Source organism: Ambystoma mexicanum, chromosome 12 (assembly GCF_040938575.1).
Source record: "Ambystoma mexicanum isolate Mex_15411 chromosome 12, UKY_AmexF1_1, whole genome shotgun sequence".
Lineage (NCBI taxonomy): Eukaryota > Metazoa > Chordata > Amphibia > Caudata > Ambystomatidae > Ambystoma > Ambystoma mexicanum.
Window position 1 is genome coordinate 535,460,198 of NC_090936.1, and position 20,959 is coordinate 535,481,156.

Consider the following 20,959-nt stretch of genomic DNA (forward strand, 5'->3'; position numbering starts at 1 on the left):
TAAGGGTTCTGGTGCAGAGGCTATGAGTGCCGCGACTTCTTCACACTGATGGCAGTTGTAGCTGGCCAACAGGGTGGTGGAGTTTGCAATCCTTGCCTGATAGGCGGACGTTGAGGCTACTTTCCTGCCGAAACCATATAGTTCTCTGCTCTCCTTGTCTGGAGGAACTTCGGACAAGTGTGTTCCAGCCCTCTTACGAGTGTTAGTGACAACTAGGGAGTCCGGCTTCAGATGTCCTTTTATATAGAGAGGGTCAGACTGGGCTGCCCTGAAAAGTTTTTCCACTCTGGGATTGACTGCTCTGTTGAGGTTCGGGTTCACCAGGGACGGGTCTGTTCTTCGCTGAATAGACTTAAGGATAGGAATGGTCTGGGCAACCGGCCTCCTTTCTCCCACTAACTCCTCTGCGAAGTCCCTCTACTCCTGGACACCATGGCTGTAAATATGGAAATGTTCTGCTGCACGTGCGAGAACCTCGTTCAGGAGGGGTTGGTTATCCACAGGGGAGTCGGTAACCGGGGTTTCCTTCTCTACCGGGGAATCTACTCTGTAGGTTTCAGGGTCTTCCTCTTCTTGGTCCTCAAGCCTGAGGGTGTAGCCCCTTGTGGATCATTTGAAAGGAAATGGTCTGGATCTTTATCGTAAAAGTCAGCCAAAGAAGACATCCTTGACATGACACTATCTAGGTCATCACTCGAACATTTTTTGGAACTGGGAATGACTCTCAGAAAGTCTAGGAGATTTATCTTGAGTAGATTTGCTGGTTTTAGAAATATCAGCAGACCTGGTCTTGTCTGTCTGTTTAGGGGGAGTGGAGAGTTTCACAGGTGTGGAAGAGTGCAGGGGCTGCTTCTTCTGCTGTTCCCCCCCCCCCCTGTGAGTGGAAAAGTGTTTTCCCTGTCCCTTTGTGGCTCGAGGTTTTCGACGCCTGGCGTCGAGGATCGGGGGTAGAGTCCCTGTCCTTCGAGCGTGGGGCTGCGCTGATCTTGTCTGCGGCCTCTGACTCCTGGAGCGCGGCCTGGGGGTGGAAGTCGTCTTCGTCCTCCGACGATCGAACTTCTGTTAGTCTAGGGAGCGAGGCACTCTTGGCAAGAGTGGATGATTGCCTGGAGTCATGCGGCGATCTCGATCGAGAACGCCCAGAGGACACCGAATCTGACCGTTCTGTTTGTGCCTCTTTCCGAGAACTCGACGTCGTCGAGTCTCGGTTGGACTTCGTGTGTGTGGTGTGTGAAGCGGTTGTGTCGCCGGGGGTCTTCCCCATAGCCGCCCTGCCGGATGACCATCCAAGGTCGGGGACCTGCGCTCGGCTGTCTTTTGACGCTGTAATGCCCTCGCCGTCCGAAAGTACGGCGTCGGTGCCGTCGCTGAAGGCGCCCTTCGCTGCCATGGCCGCCTGCCTGGCGTGGTGGGCCCAACGCTTCGTCGAACGGTCCTTAAGTGTCTTAGGTTTAAACCTACTACACGCTCTGCAGTTCGCTTCGGGGTGGTCCCTCGGCAAGCAGAGATTGCACGTGGCGTGCCTGTCGACCCAAGGGTATTTGCGATTGCACTTGGGGCAGAATTGAAAAGGGGTACCCTCCATACGCACCTTGAGGCAGCTGGCTGGTAAGTGTAGGAAATGTGTAGGGTGTACCTAAGAGTGTAGAGTATGTACAACCCCCCACTCTCCCTACTTGCAGGGCCGAGGCCAGAGGCCTTCCAAGGGCCGGGCCGAGGCCAGAGGCCATCCGAGGCCCAAATCCGTCGTGCAGCAGCCGACAGTCGATTTCTTCTCCAAGCTGGCATCGAGTGTCGAAGTTTGACGTTGGGATGGGGAAAGGATGTAAATAAATATTTTAGCAAAAGTATGGCTAAGGCCAGGGGACTCCGCAAAATGCTTCCGACCAGCATGGCGGAAAAAAACAATCTGAGGATCCTAGACGCGTGAGGGATCTTGGGTACAGTGGACGTCGCACTAGGGATAGTATTACTGGCACGCCCTGTGTCGACGCCCATTTCTGAGTTTCGAAAAACAAACTAATACTCTGCAGCTTCCACTAGATGTCGGCCTATGCACAGCATGTGATCTAAGCAGATTCCACAAGCCTCAGAAATATATAATATATATATATCTGCAGCCTATGCTGAATAGCTGATAGGCTTATTATTGCTTAGTATCTTTAAATATTTTCTTTGATCTCTTCTTTTAATTCAAACTTAACAGCTTGGAGTCTTAGTTAATTATGAAGCAAAAATTGTCCAAAATATACTTCAAGAATATGACTTGGAAAATAAATGTCCTTGACTGAACATTTATATATTTCTCCAAATCACAATGAATTGTTAATGGTATTTTTTCTTGGTAGATTTCACTTTAACTGAGGAACAAATGTTGACAAGGAATAAGCTGCTATTAAAGTCCAGAAATAGCGTGCTCATACCTTAACTCAAATAGATACAGGAATCTTAGATTAAGATGTGCTCTGAAAAATAAAGCAAACAAGAAATAACTCGCCTCAAATCCAAACCGCGCCTTCATAAAATGAACTGCACACTTGAAGAGGAGCTGCACACACCTTGCACTCTTGAAAGGAACCGCGCTGTAGCAGATGACCGCGCACTAAAAGGAGCCGCACACACCAAGCGATCAGGTAAAGAACCGCGCACTAAAGGAGAACCAAGTATCAACACACATGCCACGCCTGCCGCGTAACCGATATCACAAAAATATCTACAACAGAAATATACTCTCAAGCATGGATTATATTTCTATGTAACTACACTCAAGAAATATTTCATGCATCACAACCAGGAAGTAAATGTAAACAGAAGAAAGACGTCAGATACACGTCTACTGGTCCGTTCCTCTAAGTATTTAAAACGAATGTCACGCGCACATTCAAATAAATATTTTCTTTTGGTTAGTATAGAAATTAGTATTTTAAAAACACTATAATAGTATAAACACAATTATACAATATTGACCTAAGTTCAGCATATTAATCCTACTAAACGTTAAATAAGAGAAACGTAACTGCAGCCGCAAGTACTAAAACCAAACGTTCACTTATCAGACGGTAAACAACACGAGCTTGAGCACATTAAAGTTCATTGCATTGTAGAATTATAGTTCAAAAAAACCTTTCTTGACTCAACTTGTAAATGTCATTTTGATAACAAATAATGATTTTCCACTCATGGACTTAGCTTGCTTCATCTGTATAGAATATAGTTCTTTTAACGCAGGATAAGTTCTTCTTGAACTACTTTAACTTCTCAAGAGTAATTTCTTCTTAATAAGTTTCTCAAATTCAAATTTAGTTAAATTTTCTTCAGAGCTAAAATAACTGCTGCTTTCCTCTAAGGAAACTGGCATGAAAGGCAGTTTAGAATCTTGGTGAAAGTTCCAAGTTACCTCACAGCACTTCTCATCCAATCACTGTTGTGGAACAGACCCACCATCTTGGCTTGGGAAATTAGACGCTTCCTGATTATTTAAATAAATGTCCTTAATGTTAATCTAATGTAATGTAAAATTCAGAATCAACATCCATACCTCATTCAACCATACTTCTACATGTGTGTGATGGTGTAATCTCTTAAATGAGGATTTTCTAGTATAGTGTCTCTTTGAACATGTGTAAGTGTGCCATGGGATCCTGTCACCCTGGCCATGATGGGGAGAGCAGCTCTGCTCAAAATGGTCGTTCTGCCCCGACTCTTGCACTTTTTTGCGAATGTCCCATACTTGATCCCCAGACGCTTCTTTGTGAGACTGCATGGCATGTGCAGGGACTTCATATGGGGCAACTCCAGGAATAGGGTGGCCCTGTGGAAGCTACAGAACACTTGTGATAAGGGGGGCATAAACCTGCCAAACTTTGAATTGTATTACTTGGCGGGACAGCTGTTGTATGTGGCCAGGTGGTTGTCTGCAGAGGACTCGGCGGAAGTCAGGCTTTTGCAGGGTGACTCCGCCCCATACTTTCTAAAAGAGACAGTGTGGATGCATAAAACTGAGATGGCGGGGAGGGGGAGACTATTGGAGTTGGCCTGGGAAGTTTGGCGCAGAGCATGGAAAACGGTGGGCGACCCAGACCCGCTCTCTCAGCAAGTCCTGCTGGTGGCTCTATGCGGGGATGACCCCCAATTGTTCGAAGCAGTTCGCAGATACTGGGAACCGGTTGGTCTAGCCACCCTCGGAGATATATGGCAGGAAGGGGAAGTATTGGAATTTCAGAGGTTGCAGGAGGAGACAGGGGTGCATAGTGGCCAATAAATTACATATATCAGGCTCTTGAAACGGGTGAGGGGGAGATGGCCTGAGACGGCACTGGCGGAAGAACCTGATGCCACCCTGGAAATGATGTATGATGTCTCAAAGGGTGGACATGAAATATCTAGGATATATGAGCTCTTAAGAGTGAAGTCAGAGAGGGAGCTACTCCAGCTGAGGCATGATTGGGAGGAGGAGATAGGAGAATCCATGACAGATGGACAATGGGATAGAGCTCAGAGGTACCACAAAAAGGTGTCCCGGAATGCGAGACTCCAGCAGATCCAGCTGTATGTCACCCACAGAGCCTATCTGACCCCTGGAATAATAGCCAGGTTTGGAGGCGCAGCCATACAGAAATGCCCCAGGTGCGGAGAGGAGGAGGCAGGGTTGCTGCACATGTTCTGGGCTTGCCCAGAGGTGCATAGATTCTGGGAAGAAATAAAGACGAAAATGGCCAGTGGGGGTGTGGTGCTGGATGTGGGGTTTGCTGGGGCATGCATGCTCGGAAATTTCCCCAGGCCACGTAATTTAAAGCATATCAACAAAATGAAGGACCTGGCATATGTCCTGGCCAAGCGCGGGATTGCAATGTGTTGGAAGGTGGCCCATAGGCCTAGAGTGGAGACATGGTGGGCGGACCTCCTGAGATGGACAGAGGCGGAAACTGCGGTTTGGTTTGAAGCAGCCACCAGAGGGGGAGAAGAAGTGGGTCCCCTGATGGCCTGGAGGCAACTGGTGACCTCAATGGCTACCCTCACCAGGAAAGTCATGATACAGAAGACTCAGATGAGTCAACAAGCACTGAGATTCCCGAAAATGCTCATGTAGATGACACTGATGAAACGGCTCGAGTTTGAGGGGAGGGAGGGGGGCGGACGGGAAATGTATAATGTGTTGGTTTGACATTGATTATGAACGTCCTAAAAGTTGTAATGTTTGGCGTGTTGTTTAAAATAATAAAAATTGTTTTAAAAAAAAAAGTGTTGGCTCTTATCCTAGCAACTCTATGGGACAACCCAGTCATCCACCGAGTTCTTGCCTTTTGAGCTGCTCTTCAGAAGAACCCCTTGCATGATTTTTGACATGGTCCTGGAAGACTGAACAACCAGAAAAGGAGAAACCCCTAGCTGAATATATTGGAAGACCAAGCTCATATTGTCACTGAAGAAGCTCGCCAAGAAGAACAGCACCAAAGCACGGGAACAACTGGAACAGTATTATAGGAGTACTGAACTGCAACGTTTAAAACCAGGGGACCAGGTATTGTTGAAGTTACCCATAAGGGGGAATAAAAGGTTAGCTCAGAGGAGGCGTCCATATACCATTACGGAAGTTCTGTCCCTAGTCACATATCAGATAGCTCAGCACAACTGGAAATTCACCATCCTCTCACCCCCTCCAACCCCCCCCCCCCCCCCCCCCAACACCAACCCACAGCAGCTGCATCACGCCAACCATCTAAAGAAATTGTTTTTACCCCTGTTGGCCAGAAGTCTGCTTATCTCTGAATATGTAAAATATCTTGAGATTTTCCTGGTCCACAAACCGGCAGGCATACAAGATGTAACATTGGTAAGAGTCTGCCATCAAAAATTAAGAGGATTAGCATTTGCACTCCCGCCAGGAGGCCTTTCACACAAACCTGGCAAAAAGTATTCAGAGCCATTGGTTGTCGTCCATAGTACAAGTGTAAAATCCAGACAATTCCATTACATTGTAAATGGATTTTGGACAACTAAACAGAATATCTACCGATGGGTCATATTTCATGCCCCATGTAGACCTAAATACAGCAGTACGATAGACCTCACCAAGGGATATTGGTATATACCCCCGAGACTTGGAGAAAAAAACGTCACTTGTGCTTTTTTCATACCCCAGGGTGTGTACCAATTTACGGTGCTACTTTGGCCCCTGCCACATTTCTGTGGCTCATGGACTCGCTTCTGGTACCATACCAATGTTACACAGCCATTTACCTCAGTCGTGTTCAGGGACAGATAGCCAACGCACCTGGAAAACCTAGACAAGGCTATAGCTATCGTGAAGGATAACAGTCTTACAATGAACACTTGAAAGTCAAAAGTGGAGGCCACCCAAACAAATGACTTGATACACCACAGGAAATGGAACTAGAACCACTCAGATCAAGAACGTAGCATCAATACAGAAAGCCCCGTACCCCCAAAACTAAAATAAATACATCACAGTATTTCTCGGTTTTGTGGGAGAATACCAATGGTTCATTACCTATTCTACCTCACTTGACGCTCCCTCTAGCAAACATTCTGAAGGCTTCTTGCAAGTAAGGTTATCAACTGTGCATACCAACAGACCAAGGGGGTAGCTATGGGCACTAAATATGCTCCCGCCCTGGCTAATCTCTTCATGGGCATGCTGGAAGATAATGTGGTTTACCTTGACCCAGATTTTGGAAGGAAACTAATAATGTGGACTCGGTACATAGACTATGTTTCTAATTTGGCAAGGCACCACAATGGAATTCCAAGAATTCATAACAAGATTGAATAAGAATTGCTATGATATACAGTTTGTAGGGAAATGCAATACCAACAAGTTTAACTTTTTGGACCTTACAATTTACTCAGATCACAATAAACTTCAAATCTGGACCTTCAGGAAACGGCATGAAGAATGGAATTGACTTCTAAGAGTTGTCACTACCAACCAACAATCAACATCCCCCCACTGGGGGAATATATTAGAGCTAGACGAAACGGTCAAGAAGAGACTAAATTTGATGAGTAATGTTCATTATTACAACGATTCAAGAATAGAGGATATCCTAAGAAATGTGTGACATCGGCATACAAGAAAACAAAGCTACTCAAACGGGACACTCTGCAACCTAAGCAAGATAAAACTTCTGATAAACCCAGTGGGATCTATTTTATAACTCGGCTCAATAAAGATCATCAGAAAGTTCTGAAAAAACTGATAAAACACTGGTATCTACTAAGACTTGATGACCACATTAAAAATTGATAGGGGATAAAACCTTAATGATTTGAAAAAGAGCTGAGACACTAAAATCAATACTCAGTCCGTCATTACTACCTGATATCAAAGAATGGAGCCATAGAACTTGGCTTCATAAGAATGACATTGGCTTTAGGAAGTGTGGTATGTGTTCCCATTGCAAGTATGCACATCACAAGACTACGGAATTTAAAGACATCAATCGAAGAAAAAAGAAAATTAAACAAGGCATTAACTGCAAAACTAAATATGTTATATACTGTATTATCTGTGTATGCCGAAAGGTGTACATAGGTAGTACGAAGAGAGAACTAAGAATCAGGATATGTGAGCGCCTAATAAAGATTGGAAGCCAAGATCCTTCGGTGCCATTAGCCCAGCATTGGCAAACTTTTCACCAAATGCATAATAAATCAGATGTTGGGCTTCAGCATGCAACCCTAAATAAAAGAGGTGGGGACAGGGTAAAAGCACTTAGTCAGGCTGAAGCACGCATAATTTGTCTTCTTAACACGACGGTAACAGGTCTAAACAGGGACAATGAGATGTTATTTGTGGTATGTAATGGAATAGCCAACTAGAAATCTTGTGCTAAACGAGATAGATTGCACACATGATCAATGTGATCGATCATGGAATGTCTCAATGAGGCTCCAGCAAGAAAAGGTATTATTGACCTATGTAATTCTCGAATATACTGATTGGGTTTCAAATCACTTATGGGTAGATAATGAATGGTAATGATTAAATGAAAGTTAAGCCTCCGGACATCATAGCTGGTGAGTCTTTAGGACCAAAAGATTGTGTTTAACAAGAGGACTTTAATTACAACCAATTGGTGGCATTTAATAATCATTACGACGTGCATCTAGCAAAATACTAACAAAAATATGATTCAAATATCACTAATACGCTTTACAATAAGGTGCATGTACGCGTATGAGACGCTGCATTTCAAGCCCCAAAATAGTTTTTGCATCTTAGGGTATATTCATATCCTACCGATAATTGATGTTAATAACATTAACTATTACGTGATCTCATACCAAATCGAAAAATATTAAAGGGAACCACGCGTATGCGACGCGACAGAAGTCTTAAAAACATTTTTTTCTGCCTTTAATGAGATTACCATAGCTATATATTTTCTAATCTCATTTGATGTTCGTAACATGAATTATCACGTGTGTTAAAAGCAAATACAATTGTAGACCAATACGAATTACATTAACAAATATGATACGCAGCGCTCTCCCAAGATGGCGCCAGCGGGTAAGCACTTGGGACGTGTAGCGAGCACCTTTACCATGGCAATGTATACACAACATTGCCATGGATACAGTACATTTATGTCCCAAAATGGCGACGGCTTACGGGAATTCCGTTTCAGCCGACGCGCGGGACCGAAGTTGCAAGGTAAGCACGCATTGTCTTACTCTGTGCAGAATGGAAGGATTATTAGTTCACATGATGAATACTAAATTTGTATGTTACACTGACTCATGATCAGGATTATTATTTGTGGCATAATGAATGAACGATCGTAACCCGCAGATTTTTCCGGATAACAGAGGCTCTAAAGTACGATTTGGATCACCCAGTGTATTTGAGACATCATTCTAATATTTGATGCAGGACATGGAGCACTTAAGCTATAGACAATGAAATGAGTGTTTATGAGATATAACTCTAAATAGTTGATGAATGAGATATTGGGTATGGTTTTTTAAAAAAGCAGTTTATAAAAATCTATGTGCACAGTGGATATACTAACTATTGAAAAAGAAATTTGGTATTAAGCACAGATATTTGCAATATATATTTTTTCACAGAGATTGGAACATTGTGATTTAACCACCTATTTTGATGATACTCATCACGCAGATATTTTGCATAAAGCATTGCTGGTAAGCAACCCATAGTTTGGGGAATGTTTGGCACTCATTTTGGCCATTATACTATATATGGTGCAATATAAAAAACCAATGGATTTACAATTGGACTAACGCAATATTATTTATTTATTGTCTTCCTTCTCAATTTATTATTTTTTATTTTCTCAATCTGTGTATTTGGACATTGTGCTATGCTTCCTCTCTGGTGTTATCTTTGTTTTCTCCATCCCTCTTAATCCTCCCCTTCACCAACCCGCATTCTCCGTCTAATGAAATCATTTGTACTGCTTTTTGGCTACCATTGTGCTGGGTACTATTCATTCATGTTATAATTTGCAAATTATTTTAAGAAACTGTCATTTTGGATTTATAATTAGGTGTGTGTAGTATTAGCCCTGATTTGAGAAAGGCTCAGCTGAGGCGAAACACGTGTAATCATGAAGAAAGCGTCAGTTTCAGACTAAACACTAAAATAAAGCAACTTTCACATATGGCGCAGAGTCTGGGAGTTTTTCCTCTAGCTTCTTGCAAGTACTCCACCCAAAACAAAGATGCTGCCACAACAGCATTAAAAGTCTTAAAAGCCTGATTCCCGAATGAACTTGTTCCAAGATGCTCCGATTTCACATACAGACTGATGCCTCAGGGGTGGGTCTGGGATATGTCCAGTCTCAGTAAACAGACTGGGACCTACACACCAATACCTACATCAGCCAGAAATGACTACCCCATGAACTTCATTACCCGACAATAGGAAAAGAGTGACCATTGTTAAATGCATGGTTGATTGACTGCGCTGACCAAAGCCGATGCCACTTCACCTTATTCCCAAATCATTCCCATATGACAAGGCTGGAGGGCCAACAAGGACACAAATCAGCACATTCTTCGGTGGTTGCTAACTTTACTGCCTTTTTCATTTTCAGCTTTACCACAACCAGATTGTCCTCAAACCAATGCAGACATTCTCTCCCAGTGCCCCGACCGAGCATCAGGCCCAGGAACAGGAGATATGTCAGGAGGCAGACAACTGCCCTCAAAGTGGACTTAGGTCACACGAGGGGACGCCAGCTACCAATGGGCCAGGGCTTCATCAGTCAGAGTAACGGAGACCAGCAACACACAGGCACCTACAGAAGGAGATGACTAGCAGAGGACGGGCACAGCATCTGCAGAGGCCAGTCTACGGCTCCCAAGATAAAAGCTGCTGCTTCTGGGAGACATTGCAAACATGCTGATGAAAAAACAAGAAGTAGGCTGGGCCCCCAGGACTCAACAAGGACAGTGTGAGCAAGCCCAGGATGCCATGCAACCTTGTGCCTAGCTCTGCATTCACCAGTGAGAGTTGGCCCACCTTGATAGCACCAGGGCAAAGGAGCGTGAAGCACCCCAACCTTACAGGGGCAGACAGTGGGGAAGCATACACATCTGCAGAAGCCAGAGGATATCCTAACACACACACACACACACACACACACACACACACACACAATAGTACTGAGCAGAGGAAGAATGAAAACTCTAAAGAATGCTTGTTGGTTGGCAGCATCCACAAAGACAAACGAGAGAGAAAGGACTAACCTTCGAAGTAGAAAGAACCCAAGAGATTAGAATGCGGAGCAGCAGCGAAGCGAAACGCGAGAGCCAGTAGAAATCACGGTTGGGGTGGAGAGTGACCCATCCAGACCAAACAAGTAACGGGGAGGCAAGCTGCCAACCCAGACCAAAGAAGAAGAGCTCCACACAGTGGTGTAACCCTTGAAGGGTGGACCGGCTGGTCCATAAACGACGCTGATACTGCCAAGGCCTCAAAGGAAGAGGCATACAACCAGGAAGGCATACCACCAGGAAGTAGACGTTGACTGAGCTGTGCAAGGCCAGTGGTGGAGATAAGCGGTCTGGACCCCACAGGACGACCCAGTGACGCTGACCCTCAAGACAGAATGTAACAGGCATATCGGGACACCTGGGAGGGGACTAGGATATAACCGCATCAAGGTTACACTCCCTCGTCACAGTGGTGACCCCTTTGAGAGCCAAGAGATGTACAGGAGTGGTGACTCCAATAACACCCATACAGAAGAAACATTTCTGAGTAATCTCCCTTGTCATAGTGGTGACACAAAGAGAAGCCAAAGAGGAAACATCCGGGAGTAATATCCCTAGTCACAGTGGTGACACAAAGAGAAAACACAGAAGTAGCCTCCTGTAGAGACGGCCATGTTCGGAATGCGGGGCACGCGAACCATTCTCCCTGTTACACTACGGAGCTTGGTTCGCGTGACCCCAGAGACCGTTGGAGCCGTGAAGGAGTGTATGGGCACGGCGGGCCCCTTCGATAAATAAACTTACCTGGTTCCCCTTCGTTTCGCCTCCGCCGCATATCTTTTCACCTCCCTTATTACATTAGTAGTTTGCAAGGCGGAAAAAGTCAAGAGTGATCTTCCTTGTCACAGTGGTGACAGTGAAATTAACCAACAGTGCCTTCTGTGTACTCTCCATTGTCATTGATTACATTAACAGCATCGCAGAGAAGAACAGAAACCAGAGCTGTTTAGAGACAAACTTTAGTGTGGGACAAGGTCAAGAAGAAACAGTGGAATTGGGGAACAAGTCTGTAAAACTCTGTTGGGGGAATTAAAGAAACGTTTGAGAATTAATGGATAGAGTCAGAAGGGAGTCCTTGTCCTGTCCCGGAGCCCTTTGTTGAATGAGAATCTGAAGCAAAAGATTGAAAAAGACAGAACCAGTCTACCAGGAGAAGGGAGCCATTCTTCTGATATTTTGTTTTCTATAAATGCTGAACTATTTTGTAAGTTAGTGGTATGGTTCGAGTAGGTTTTGGAAGGAGACTTTCTTTAGACGCTCAACCAGACGACAGGCACCCAAGTTATCTTGGACTAGGTAGGGGTAACCCTGTAGAGATCGGGAAAGATGGACCCTTTTTGCTGATTAGTTAATAAAATAGATAGTGATAATGCCGTATCTTTGTTCGACTCCTCACTCCTCCCCGCCACATAATACACAGGTCTACATCTAAAAATGGTACAACGGGTGTTCCTATCAATGTTAACTGAATACACGCATCACTATGGTTCAAAAAATTAAAACAACGTATTGGGGGCGGGGGGGGGTCTCTGCTTGAGGCTCCGATGATGCGGACGCCTCACTAAGAGCTCCGTGGGACGCCCGGCTTCCCGCCACAAAATGCCCATCCTGTAGCCCAACTCCCGGCATGGAGACAGCTTGATCATCAGCGGTAGCCTACAGCCCGACTCTGGGTGAGAATCGGAGCAGGGAAGCCCCTGTTCGCCCGACCGCTGAGGCCCTTCCTTGGACTCAGACCAGGTGCACAAAATGGTGGCTGTGAAGACGCAGGGCCTGGTAGCCAAAGACCGCCTCAGAGACGTCTCTCTGCCTACACTGACCCTCCGGCCCATCCTGGCCCGCCGACCTGGACCACAGCAGAGGTAATCCCCAGATCCCCGGCCGCGACAACTCAGAGGGCGGCCGCAGCCCCCCTTCCCCGGCCAGGCCCAACACCCTGGAGCCAGAGAATGCGAGCGTGATGAGGACCACCCGCGATGAGGAGGAGCCCCGTAGGGCTGCAGGGACCCTGCGCCCGGGGGGTGCCCGCGTGGGTGTCTTACAGAGACAGGGAGAGTCTCTGTCCTGCTGCCACCGGGGCATGGGTGGCCTTAGGGGGACCTCCACTAGCCCCCCCCGCTACCGCAGACTTGACTGCAGCTGGGGACGGACCACTGCCCTCCCTCTTAACCAGCTTACCGGGCCGCTGGCCCTATCACTCCACCAACACCAACTATCCAGCCGCAACTGCCCCTGGGAAGTCGCAGCTAGCCCGGCCTACCAACCCACTCTCAGGGTGTGCGGAGGGGCCGGCCCGTGACCAGGAGAAACATCGGGGCTGCGGGGGGGGGGGCCCGCGCTCCGGTGTCCCGGCGGCGTGGGCTTCCACTGACTCTCCGCCCTGACCACGACTGAGGCTGCTACCTGGTGGTCTCCGGAGCCCTGTTGCGCCGCGGGGGACCCGCCCACCACTGCAAGCCCAACACCAACCAAGGCTGCACCTTCTCCTAACCTGCGCGCCCCCAGCAGCCACCAGGAGGAGCCTGAAGTGACCCTGTAGTGAGGAGCTCCCGCCTGGGGTGGCGGCCCTAACCGCACCCCCCCCCCCCCCCCATCTCCCCCACCTGAGACCACCTTCACCAGGGTCCCTGCGGATTTGATAAAAACTTGGGGAGCTCTCTCCCTCCACTACACTCCACTCCACCGGCTGAAATGAGGCCCCAGGCCCTAGCCCATCATCCCAGCCTGATCCAGCCTAGCCCACAAAACAGCCTGGTCCCCTCACTCCCCCCACCATGGACATAACGTTCAAGCGGCAAGTGGCCGGACCGAAAATCCAACCACTGCAGAGGGAACCAAACTGCTTACTCACCTGGACGAGGTGCCACCCACTAACTCAGTAGGGGGCCCCCAACATACCACCTCACCGAGACCAGTGCACCCAGCTGCGGGAAGTGGGAGGCCCACTCTGCTTCTGCCCCATAACACGGAGAGCCGCCCTCAGCAAAAACCTCAGAGTGACACTCACTTGATCGGACAGCTACTCAGGCGCCGAACAATCAGACCCCCCTTTGGCTCGACCCCCATCGCCCACGAGATCCCATGGGCCCTGGGCCACAAAGGATGATATCCAGGCCCTCCTAGCGGATATCAAGACGGAGTTCCGCAACTGTATGTCAGAGGTCACGACTAAGATAGAGGGCCTTGACGGTCGCATGGAAGAGGTGGAACACAGGGTTGGGGACACAGAAGACCAAGTCATGGAACACTTAGCCCAGATCGCGGAACTGCAACGGAAACTCCAATCTCTGGAGGACAATACCGAGAGCATTCACCGCAAACAGGAAGACTTGGAAAATAGAAACACCACCTAGGACCAAGCCCTCCCTGCCTACATCGGAGATCTCTTCCAAACCCTCCTCCCAGACTGTGATAAATCACTTCTCCTCCTGGATCGCACCCACAGACTGAGGTCGAAGGAGCACCCCGATGACAGCTACCCCCGACATGATCACCACAGTCCACTTTCACCACGAAACAAGAAATTATGGTGGCCAGCCGCTCACAGGGGGACCTTACATACCAGGGGGCCACTATACAACTTTATCAAGACCTAGCCGCCTCAACTGTCCGACATCAGTGAGCCCTACGACCACTGACTGCTTTCTTGCATGATCGGAAGATCAAATATTGATGGCTCCAGTTCACATTTGAAGGTCAGGCAAGGGTGAGCCATGCTCTCGAGGAAGCCTGTGGCATCATGGGGGGGTGAGCCCTCGACCCCTGAAGAAGACCCGACTACCTCCCCGACAGAAAAACCACGCAGCTCAACACCAAGGTCACAGCACAGTCACTGGAGGAAAGTCCCTCAAGGAGGGAAGCTCCCCCCCCCGCACAATAATAACTAACTGCCGATTCTCCATGCCGGAAGCTATACTCTCGGCACCCAGGCGTCCCATGCAATGCCCCAGCCGAGTGGATGGTCAGTCACTCTTGCACAAGGTTAATGTTAAAACCCGGTTACAGCTGACCCGCATCTACTACCCTCCACTGGAAGACTCCTGCCAGCTGCCGATTAACCCCGCCCACCTAACCACGGAAGGCGACCAGCGGACCCCCCCCCCCCCCCCAACATACCAAGCTACGCTCTTTCAATGTATGGGGCCCCTTAAAACGCAAGTCCACCCTCTGCCACTCCCAAGACCTACAAGCTTCGGTAGCGTTCCTCCAGGAAACATCTTCTAGCGGAAGACTTCCCTAGGCTACATTGCCAGGCATTCCCGACCCAATACCTAGCCTCAGGAACCAGCAAAAAAGGAGCCACAGTGATCCTGCTGGCAAAAGGCACCCCCTTTAAGGAGAAAGGGACCCTGTGGAGCCCAGATGGCAGATTTTTGGCGGTTAAAGGGGACCTTTATGGCCAACTCCAAACGCCGATTGCATTCAACGCGCCAAACGACGGTCAGGAGGCCGCCTTCACAGAACTAGAGTCTTCTCTCCTTCCCTTTCTCCAGGGCCAGCTGGTCCAGGGCGGGAATTTCAATGGGGTCCCCAACCCCCTGCTGGACAGAACAAGCGCTCCATCTCCCAGGGACTTCAAGATTGCTCTGAGCCTCTTCCACCTGTGCAGAACCCTGGGGTGGAGGACACCTGGAGGGTCCTCCATCCAGACACAGCAGATTATTCATTCTTCTCCCATGTCCACCGCTCCTCATCCCGAATCGACCTGATCCTAGCTAGCCCGCAGCTCCTGCAGTTCACGGACAAAGTCGAAATTGGCACAAGGGTTCTGTCTGACCACTCCCCGATCCTCTTCACCGCAAGGACCCCCCCTGAAAGACGCCGATGGGCCTTATATGAGCCGATATTACATGATATGGTGGTCCAAGACGCTATATCCAAAGCGATCAAGAACTACTTTAAGGAGAACCCCCCACCCGACCTCACCTCAACAGCTACAAAATTAACTTCCTCCCCAGATTGCTGTACCTGTGCTCCGCTCTCCCAGTTCCCCCTCCGAAACAAGCCCTGGAGCAACTACAAAAGGAGCTTGCCAAATGTGTTTGGAAGGTTAGCAGGGCTAGAATACCAATGAAAGTCATGACGGGAGCAGCTAAATGGGGCGGCTGGGTCTACTTCTTGGCAGCCCAACTGGCAAGCGCCTCCGCCTGGGCGGAACAGGAACCCCCCCCCCCGAAATGGGCCGGATCGAGCAAGCCAATTGTCAGTCGCAGCTACACTCCCTACTGCACACCCCAGGGGCCCTCCGCTAGCAACTACCAAAGCAACTCTACAGGCATGGGCTCGGCGAAGGAAGAAGCTGCCCAAGGGCTTGGGCCCGCTCTCCTCGGTCATCTGGAATCCGGACTTCTCCCCAGGGATGGAGGCATCAAACTTCAGCCGATGGACCGCAGGAGGTCTCCGCTCCCTTTCGCAACTCTACGAGGGCAACACTCCGCTCAGCTTCGAGGAATGCAAAGACTGCATTCAGGTAACGGAGAGGGAGAGGTTCAAATATGCTCAACTATGCCACTGGATCTCCCAACCAGCGGTTCGTCAGGGGGCAACCCGCACCCCGCACCCCCTTGAACATGCATTGGAGGAAGACACACACCGAGGGCGGATCACTAAGCTGCATCGCCTCCTCCAGGAGGATATATTGGAGGTCAGGCCCCCGTACATGGCTTGATGGGAGGCGGACCTGGGACACCCCATTGAGGCCCAGACATGGGTGGAGTGGAGAAATGAACGAGGATCAACTCAAACTCCAGATGCGTTACAAACAAAGAATGCGCCCTCAAACTCCTCCATCGCTGGTACCTCTCCCCGGTCCGCCTACATCATTTTAACGCGTCTATTGACCCGAGCTGCTGGAGACGCTGTGGGGGAACGGGGGTCTTCTTCCACATGTGGTGGGGTTGCCCAAAGGTGCAGGCCTTCTGGAATGGGATCATACAAATTATTGAGGACATTACCCAACACAGACTGCTGATGGACCCAGAAGTGATTCTCCTAGGTGTACCGAGCCCATACTGCTAGCCTAAAACAGGACGCTCGGCTAAACTGCTAACGCAGCTACTATTAGCAGCCAAGATCAGTGGCTCGCAAGTGGGAAATGCAAGAGGGTCCCATACTGCCCCTCTGGTGGATAAAAGTCTGGGAAATACTAGTGGCTGAGAAAGTCACAGCAGCGAAAGAGGGGGCCCTCCATCACTTCACCGATTGCTGGGCTCCAGTGTTGGACTACCATAGCAAATTCCCATCGTTGACTTTTCAACCACGCCTGGTAATGAACTTTTTAGGGCCCCGGAGCCCTGACAGATCCCCAGACCACCATAGCATCGAGGACATAGGGGAGATCACGATGGGGACCGCCGTGGGGAGGGAGTGAACACATTTCATGTAGGTCGCTAATGATGAGTTGTTCCATTGTGGATAACCTGCTTGTTATGCTGTAACCGAAATAAATAAAGTTGTTAAAAAAACACACAAACAACCTATTAGTTGCCTTTGTGAATGCTGCCATATCCTGAAAATGTAGTGTTAGCACACCAATGCTGGTCCATTGAAGTGCTGAGATGGTGCTCTAAGATGTTCTCATGCCCAAACCAAATGCATAACGCAATAAGCACACAGGGTGCTAAGGTGGCACTAATAAATGTTCCAGATATTTTAACATAAAATTGTGCTTAGAACATATTCTGAAAACAATTCTAATAACATTAATAACAATTTATTGAGATCAAATCCAATCAGCTTGGAGGAGCAACCATTCAACCGTTTCCTTATGAGGAATCAAAGGATGTAAACTTCTCACATCAGCTGTGAAGTGTGATAACATTATGAGACAAGTAAATTCCCTTTTTTATCTGTAAAAAGTGTAATGTGTCTGATGTGCAGTGAAGTATTCAGGATCAAAAGGCGCTGTGAATCGCCTTGCAGCCTTTGATAAAGAATATCTTTTGCCAAATGATTGCAAATGAAAACGGCACAACCGCTACTTTGGGATGACCTGGATGTTTTATGTAATTAACTTGCTTTTGGTAGAATGAAAACACTGCAAATTATGGGATATTGTGCTGGGAAAAACTGCTCCGGTTTGCATTATTCCAACCCTTCTGAACATTTTGAACGTTTAAAAGTGCACATAATGTTAGCTTGAATCTCGATGATAAACTTCTGTTCAACCTTTAAAGATGTGCTAATATTGTTAAAACTGCAATTATTTTCAGCATTGTAAAAATCTAAGTCAATTAAGACAGAGGCTCCATCTTTATCTGCTGCTCTGATAGTTATGGGGTCTTCTAAATACAAATCTTAAGACAAATTGCCTGCAGTCAAATTAGCATGCTTGGGCAATTTAAACTGTGATTAGCATGCCCACTTAAAGCCATAAACTCAGGTTTACTCTTGTAGAAACTCCGTTTAATCTTTATTCATTTAACCAATAAGATAGAGGGAAACGATGAGGGCAAGAGGGTAAAAGGCACCATAGGCTTGCTAACCTCAATCACACAGCATTCTCAGTCCGTGCAGGGGCAAGGAGTATTACATTTCCATTACCTCCATGTTACTTCCTCTTGATCAATCTGCTTTCTACACCAACTCCACATTCACAAGAAACCTACCTTGTTAAAATCAAATCCAAACCCTGAAAGGAAAACAGCGCTGGACATCTGGATGCTGAACTCAGAATCCATGCGTGCAAAGGTGGTTGGAAAGAGGTAGAAGTTGAATGAGTGGGCAACAAAGCGGTTGCAGTCCTGCTTGCAGAATGTAGACAACCCTGAGGAGATAAAATGCAACATTTCTAGGATTTTCCTTCCCCCAGTTATACCACATTCTTTCTTTCAGCCAGCATGCTGTAGATTTCAGGGGAAAAGCATACATCAAAATGGAAATTAATTTGAACTCCTCTCCCACCCCCAGACCCTTATGATTTCCCAGATGTTAACTCATCGCTCAAACACAGAATGGGCACAGAGACTCAATTTTGCTCATGGCCTCTGTGGTATGTCAGACATAGGAGATTGACAAGAAGACATGTTTCAAAGTGTGTCAACTTTATTTAAACTAAAGAAAACGCGATCTATCTTCATTTCTACGATGGTTACCTATTCTAAAAAATAATAAAAAGGGTGCCCTTTGGGACGTCTTAAAGAAATAAAAGATTGTCCTCTGTCCAAAGCTATTCTATCCTACTTACTGACCCTACCACTAACAAGGAGGAAAACAGAATTTAGCCAAAAAAGGTGTTCATACTTCCCGGCTTTCTTGGCTTGTGCGGGTTGGTGCGCGACCCCCTCACAAATGTCTCAAATTCTCCTTTTGGGTTTTCAGGCCTTGGTCAGCTCCTGCAGTTCAAACAAGTTCCTTGATTTTCTACACAAAGACAAAAGGGTACTCCTGACCCCCTCACCAGTCTTGCTTAACTTAGAAAGTTTGTTCTTCAAATGCGTTTCAGTTCCTTTAAAATACATTTTCTTGGTCCAACAATGACCTTATGGCTCTACTGCAGTTTTGACTCAAAGGGGCAGTTCTCTCAGGAATTATATTGGCACAATGGCTAGGGCATGTATTTTTGAGCATATATCTTTCGATATGAAAAGAAATTCCAATTAATTTTACCTTCGATTTGCTGACATTTACACATGCAAAATCCATGGGTCGGAACCCACCATCTTGTGATAATTGTATCAGTTGATCCATTGCCTAAAGCTCAATTGCAAAACAGATCACCCGCCCCTCAAGTTGCAATTAGATGCTTACAACCCTCATCACAATGACAGTGCACGTCTCATTCAAACGCACTCTGTGCAATCTATTGATGTGAAGTATCTCCATGGAAATTCCAAGAAGCCTCTTTCCTCGATAAGTATCAACAAACCCTTTCTGATCAGACAACATAGGAGTTTCTGCTGCCTTTGTGTCGGTCTATTTCATTACAAGCCTTCACTACTCTTTTACATAACTAAGCAAATGAAAACACTAGCTTAAATAAATGTATTCAGTAAGCGCTTTCAATAAATATTACATAATTGACAAATGTCTTTACAAAACCATATTTAAATTGTATATTTACATCAGTTGTTTTTTCCATCTGCCAAGGAGAACTTTCCAACTTTGGACCTATTCATGTTGTCTTTGCACTATGGATCTTGAAAACATGCTGATTATGTACAGACTTCTGAAGGATGTAAGGCTAACTGTCCAGCAAACATTTGACCATGAGATTCTGTGCATGCAAAGGAAGGTCAGAGTGTTGCTGCACATCTGTTCCATTGGTGAGAGGATGCTACCTGTGCTTTATCTATTAACTTCTATTAACTGTGACAGAAACCTGCTTTTCTGTCACAATGTGGACTGCCGACACATGAGTATCATTTCCATACAGTTAGCTTTCTGCATTTGTCGGTTGGATATCATGGTTATATGCATTTTCTTTTTTTTTGGGCCCCCCAATCTCAAAGTTTAGAAATGAGGAGTAAAATACTCCCACCTCAAAATCTTATCTGGAGCAATGCCTCTGAGGAAACAGACCCCTGAAACATCCAGCCGGTGAGCCCTACTGACTGAGAAACCTGAAGGTACTCTAACATTTACTCCCCAGTGATCTTCTGTTCAGGTGGCCAGGGAAGGACTATTGCTTTTGGATCCCAACCCTGGGGGTGGACAAGCGAGGGAGGACCATCTGGGTGGAGGGTCCTTGGGAATTGGGGAGAAAGTGCCAGAAGGCGAGACATGGAATCCCCCATTACTAACACTGATCTACCCTCCCTCCCTCAGTCTTCACGGGATATTGTCAATATTATCCCATTTTTCCCTGTAGTTTCCCACCAAATACTGAGAAGAGGAAGAGGCAGTTATGAGTAGTGCACACTTCCGATTGCAAAAACCACTCTAGTACTGGGACGAAGAAGAGGGGCCTGGTGGCATCTACTACTGAAGGTCAGGCATGTCACACCAACAGGCTTATACAAGGTCAAGCAATTGAGTAACCCCCTTTACCTACAGCCTATTGATAATGGAAAATAGTATAAAAGGTGGAGCCCAAAATCATACACAGAGAGAGTGAGGAAGAAATCTACCCTTTTGGAACAAAACCAGGAAGTTGAGACGCCAGCAACAATCCAGGGAGACCTGCAAGAGGGACTATTCAGGACCGAGAGCACTCATTAGAAGGCAGGCAGCAGACGCTGCCATACAGCAAAGGAAC

At 47.1% G+C, this 20,959-nt stretch overlaps 1 protein-coding gene across 4 annotated transcripts in view; it reads right to left on the reverse strand.

Moving 5' to 3' along the window:
* Nucleotides 1–20,959, reverse strand: part of PNLDC1 (PARN like ribonuclease domain containing exonuclease 1) — a 1,498,562-nt gene that overhangs the window by 1,240,781 nt on the left and 236,822 nt on the right. For all 4 annotated transcript variants that reach the window (XR_011281806.1, XM_069628834.1, XM_069628833.1 and 1 more), the window contains exon 5: nucleotides 18,372–18,529. Coding sequence is in view for 3 of the 4 variants with exons in the window: in XM_069628834.1 (XP_069484935.1) it covers nucleotides 18,372–18,529 (158 nt within the window). In the remaining variant the exon portion in view is untranslated. The remainder of the gene's footprint in view (nucleotides 1–18,371; nucleotides 18,530–20,959) is intronic.